Source organism: Egretta garzetta, unplaced genomic scaffold (assembly GCF_000687185.1).
Source record: "Egretta garzetta isolate BGI_Z169 unplaced genomic scaffold, ASM68718v1 scaffold53, whole genome shotgun sequence".
NCBI classification, from domain to species: domain Eukaryota; kingdom Metazoa; phylum Chordata; class Aves; order Pelecaniformes; family Ardeidae; genus Egretta; species Egretta garzetta.
Window position 1 is genome coordinate 3,619,031 of NW_009259312.1, and position 5,452 is coordinate 3,624,482.

A 5,452-nucleotide genomic window follows, 5' to 3' on the forward strand; every position below is an offset into this window, starting at 1 on the left:
ATCGTCGAGGGTAAGGACTGAGGACCCATCCCCTTCCTCCCCAGCGGCCGTGGAGCAGGGCTCAAAGCTGTTCAAGCAGGAGCGGGAGCTGAAGCTGTCCCTAACGCAAGGCATGAAAACAGGCAGGAAAGACCCCAAGACATCATGCAAAGAGGAAATGGAAATGGAAATGGAAATGGAAATGGAAATGGAAATGGAAATGGAAGCTCCTCAGGCACCGCTTTCCCACAGGGAAGCGATGGGCGAGCTCGCTCAGGGCCCCCAGGCTCGCAGGCTCTTAGCAGCACCACGCTCAGCAGGTCACCTCATCCTGCCAGCATTTCCCACCTGGGGCGCCTTCAGCCAGTGTTTCCATGTTCGCTGATTTGTTTCACAAAGGTCTGAGTTTGCTTATTTTCCTGCTGCAGTTCCCTGGACTGGTGGAGTTTGGGATGCTGCTGCGGTGCCTCCCAGCACAGCCCCTGCTGCGGCAACTGTGGGTGCTGGAGAATCCACCGCCGGCAGGGAGGCAGCCGCGGCGGCTGGCAAAGGCTCCCTCCCTGACACCCACCCTGGGGATTTTTGCTTTGCGGGCACGTACGTGCGTGCACCCCACACACACACAGAGCCCCGGTGCGGGGGGCTGCCGGGGGGCCTGCAGCCGCAAGCGCTGATTTACCATAAGAAGCCCCAATTGCTGGTTTGAGGGGCTTGCTGTCTGTTAGTGCAATACGAGGGGTCCTGCTCGATCAAACCCACCGTAAGCCGTGAAGCTACTGCGAGTGCCTGTGGTTGTACCAAAGTGGGAAATTGGACTTGCTTTGTTTCTGCTGCCTTCATTTAACAGTGAGTGCCGATTACTCAAAGCGATATGGGCAGGACCTGGTAATATAGCGTTGCTCTAGCATTAACTTAAGGGGATGATCCAGTTGCCTGCAGTGTAAATACTTTGTGGCCAGGAACCCTGCTTTATCGCTTTGTATAGTTTTAAAGTAGTTTAAAGATTGAATAACATAAAATAACATAATATAATGTTATTTATGTTATTTCCCACGTGAAGAACTCCTGTAAACCTTGCAGTATTGAAACTCAGTGAACAAGGCATCTTAGACAAGCTGAAAAACAAATGGTGGTACGATAAGGGTGAATGTGGAGCCAAGGACTCCGGAAGTAAGGTCAGTCGCTGAAGGTCTTTTTGTACTGATTAGCAATCACATTTTGACCCACTGTTTGTTTATACAAAGAATGACTTTCAAAAGTTGGTATTTACATTTTGAAGGTTGAAAGAAAAGAATAGAAAAAAATAATTAAGTCTCTGAACATGACAGCATTTTTCTTTTATGCAGTAGTTGTAAGTATGTTTTACTATTTGAATATTTTGCTAGAAAAAGATGGAAAGAGAAGCCCCCAAAGCCTCCCAAGCTGGTATCTTCATTTAAATGTGCAAGTTTCAGCACAGTCACTGTATATTATTCAGGCCAGCATCTTTCCTTATTTTTCGTTTTATTGAAAGAACACATTTTTGTTTCAAAATTGTGACTTAGATTCTCTACATGTCAGTTTGGGACGCAGCCACGTGCTTGCTAAGGGTGGACAATCTCAAGACAGACCCGTGATAAAGAAAAAAAATGCCCTTCCTGCCCTATTTCCCAATTCAGTTTGTAATTGGTTTGATTAAAAAAAAAGAAAAAAAAAATCTGGAAATACTATTGGTAACTCATTACGTAAATATGGTACATTCTTTTTTATTCTACTTTGAACCATTTTGCTGCTGTACTGCCCTGTCCCACGCCAGCCGTGCTGCAGGGCCAGCGGGCCTCCGGCTCCTCCCATGGGGCAGCTCTAGACCCCAGCTGAGATCCCAGCCCTAGGAGGTGGGATCCTACGAGGATCAGCCTGGTAGCCCCACAATTAAATTGCAGGAAATACTTATTTACACCATTCAGTTAGAAGAAAACAAGGGATTTTTTTTTTCTTAATGCTTATAGATCCATTGAGGAGAAAACCACTGTAGAGGTGCTGGGCTTGTTGGAGAAAGGACATTTTCAAAGGCACCAGGAGGAGGAGAAACCCAGCTCCAGCTGAAATCCGTTGCAGTCGAGTGCCTAACTCCCCTGGTGCCTTTGGAAGTGCTCTCTATAATCATTCAAACAGAAAACTATAATTTGGAAGCCCCTTCTCAGTGTCAGAGGACAATTTCAAATTCCATCAAAGCCAGTAATAAAAATTCATTGATTTCAGCTGGACTGGAAGTTGCTTAAGGCACAACCCTGTAGCTGTTGTATGCGATAAATTTGCCATCGTGGCACATGTGAATGCACAGCAGCTGCGGAAGGAAACTGTAATGGAAAAGAGCTGTAAATGAGTAATACCTTCAGTTCGAGCAGCAGGCTGTTTGCTACAGCTGCATCCACCCAAACGGCCTGTGAAAGGCACAGGCACTCACAGAGCAGATCATCTTTTATTCTGACTGGGTGCAAGTTTTGCTGCCCCTGAAGATACTGGTAAAGCGAGCTCCGTCAGCAAGCGTCTTCCCTGGGCGCAGCCCCGTGCTGTGGTTGCTCTGGCACCTGCCAGGCTGGCGCGGCGAGGTAGCCCAGCCGGGGCCAGTGCCGGCGTCAATTCCTGCACGCAGCCGGCCGGCCCGCGCAGCAGCAAAAGAGTTGCAGGTCTGTTTAATCTGGTTGCAGAATCCCATTTATAAAAACGCAAGCCTTCTCCCCCATCTGACATGTACTGAAGGAAGGTAAACCCTGGCCAGCATTTTTTGTGTTGACTGGTTTTGTTCAGTAACTCACTCTCCCTCGGGCACCAGAGGTGCTAGGTTAGCTTAGGGCTCTGCTGCTTGACCTTAAAGTAACTGACCGTCTTCCTAGGGTGTGGGTTTTTTCCTAACTGGTGAAAAAAAAAAAACGTAGATAAGTTTAGCAGCATCTCAATAATTTTATCTACATTCACCAAAACCAAGTGTGTAGGGCTTTGGGTTTTTCTTTTTCTAGTTTTATAATGGCCATCTGTAAAACCTGCTGTTTTACGCAGCCGCTGCTTTCCCCGTCAGAGCTTTCCCAAGGTGCCTTTGCCACCGGAGATGCTCGGCCATAGACAAGTTTGCTCTGGGACGCCAAAGGCCTGGGGAAAGTCAGTGGCCAAAAAAAATTATCGCCGTGGAGTCGGCCAGGGTTTCACCCGCCAAAGGGTGGGAGACAGAGCAGTCACTGCTGCTGGGGACGGGGGAGGCCAGCACTGATCCACGAGTGGGACACTGAACGCCACGAGTGTAGTTATTCCAGCTAGGACTAAGTGCAAAGTAGCCTGTCGTCTGTCTGTCTGTCTGTCTGTCTGCTCCTCACAGCAAAACTAACGACGTGGCTCGTTTCTCTTAGGACAAGACGAGCGCTCTGAGCCTGAGCAATGTTGCCGGGGTTTTCTATATCCTTGTTGGAGGCCTCGGGCTGGCCATGATGGTGGCTCTGATCGAGTTCTGCTACAAGTCTCGGGCCGAGTCCAAGCGAATGAAACTCACCAAGAACACGCAGAACTTCAAACCTGCTCCTGCCACCAACACCCAGAATTACGCTACCTACAGAGAAGGCTACAACGTGTATGGCACAGAAAGTGTGAAAATCTAGGGGTACGGCTACGGGCCGGGAACTAAAACCCTCTGGGTTTTCTTTCTTTCTTTTTTTTTTTAAAGCTGTGCATGATATTTTGTCGTCCGCATCAGTGGGCTGCTGCAAAAGGGCTTTTGAAACAGCATCTGGTGGCAGTCTCAGAGTATTAAGTGATTTAAATTTCTTCCCAGAACAGAAGTAAGCTTGGTACCATCCTGTATTACAGTGATAGCTTGGCTCCATGCTGAAGCGAGTAACAACTCCTCTCTCCAGCATTGTGCTAGTTGAGTACATACAAAAGTATTTTGTTAATTGCTTTAAAAATTACTGTAATCAGAATTCGCCTCTCTCTTGCTAGGGACCTCTTCCCCTTTACTTTTTAAGCTCTAATCAGGCCAGGTAAGTGCTTTTAGGAAGTCTCAAAAAAAAATCTACAATAGAACAAAACGGTCTACACTAGAAATCATGATTTCCAAAGCATGAATAGTAGAGTTGAATTGCTGAAAAATGACTCTGGAAAAACCTGGTTAGCCCGTCGCCCACAGACTGTGCCTTTCCCCAGGCTGAGCTTCCCTGCCCCTCACTGCCGGGCAGTGATGAAATCTTTCTGGTTTTATTATAGATCCTCACCCTGACAGCACGCAAGAGGAGAAGCAGCAGAGAATGTGGCTACTTCATGGATTCGGACCACCTGAGCCAGTCGTACTCTCTCCGAGGTGTCAGGCATGACACGCATTGATGATGGTGCAATGTACTTTTAATAGGAAAAACTGGTATTTTTTCCTTCAGTGCCTTATGGAAGACTCTGAGACTCACAACAATGCAAACCATCACCGAAATATTCTTGCTTTGCTTGAAAGAAGAAAAAGAAAAGTAAAAGAAGGAAAGAAAAAGAAAAGAAAAAAAGAAAAATGAAAAGAAAAAAAGAAAATACAAAAGAAAAGGAAAAAAAAAGAGAGAAAAGAGAAAAGAAAGGAGAAAAGAAGAGAAAAAGAAAAAAGAAAAGAAAAAAGAAAAAAGAAAAGAAAAGAGAAAAGAAAAGAAAAGAAAAGAAAAGAAAAGAAAAGAAAAGAAAAGAAAAGAAAAGAAAAGAAAAGAAAAGAAAAGAAAAGAAAAGAAAAGAAAAGAAAAGAAAAGAAAAGAAAAGAAAAGAAAAGAAAAGAAAAGAAAAGAAAAGAAAAGAAAAGAAAAGAAAAGAAAAGAGAGAAAAGAGAGGAAAAAAGAAAAGAGACAAAGAGAACAAGAGAACAAGAGAAAGGAGAAGAAGGAAAGGACTGGTAACAAGATATGAGTATGTGGAAAAAAAATCTTGTAAAAAAATCAGTGCAACAAAAGCCATTCTTTGATACCACTGCACAGTAAATGAACTTGTATCCTGAAAGCAAACCACAGCCGGTTTCATCAGCCACCCCAATCGTATCAAATTATGAAACTCCTCCTGACACAAAGCCTCAGAAATCTGCTGCGTGCGAATACGGACTGGCCTGTCACTGCTTGTATGAGCTGATGTCAAGATGTTTCAGTATTTACTTACCAGTGCTGTGATTTTTTTCTTTTTTCTCTCCGAGCCACTTTAAACTCTCCAGCTAATCTGAGCAATTCTGTATAGCAGTAAAAGGCGTAACACCTGAAGAAAAGAATCTGTGCATTAAAACCAGTTAAGGTCAATGACTGTGAATCTGTAAATCCAAAAGAAAGTAATTTGTGGAACTGCATGTCTTGCTTCCAGATCAGTAAATTAATTTCTTGACAAGGTAGCTAAAGTGCGGGCAGAAAATATTGCATTCCTTTTTTTTTTTTTTTTTTCTTTCTATCATCAGGCTTACCTACAGGTGCTTTATTAAAATGACATTGGGTGGCTT

General features: G+C 44.6%; 1 protein-coding gene across 1 annotated transcript in view; it reads left to right on the forward strand.

The window, feature by feature from the left end:
* GRIA3 (glutamate ionotropic receptor AMPA type subunit 3) overlaps positions 1 to 3,608 on the forward strand; it is a 166,443-nt gene extending 162,835 nt beyond the window's left edge. The window contains exons 13-14 of the mRNA XM_035891946.1: positions 1,040 to 1,154; positions 3,363 to 3,608. Coding sequence (XP_035747839.1) covers positions 1,040 to 1,154; positions 3,363 to 3,608 — 361 coding nt within the window. The remainder of the gene's footprint in view (positions 1 to 1,039; positions 1,155 to 3,362) is intronic.
* Positions 3,609 to 5,452: the final 1,844 nt, after the last annotated feature.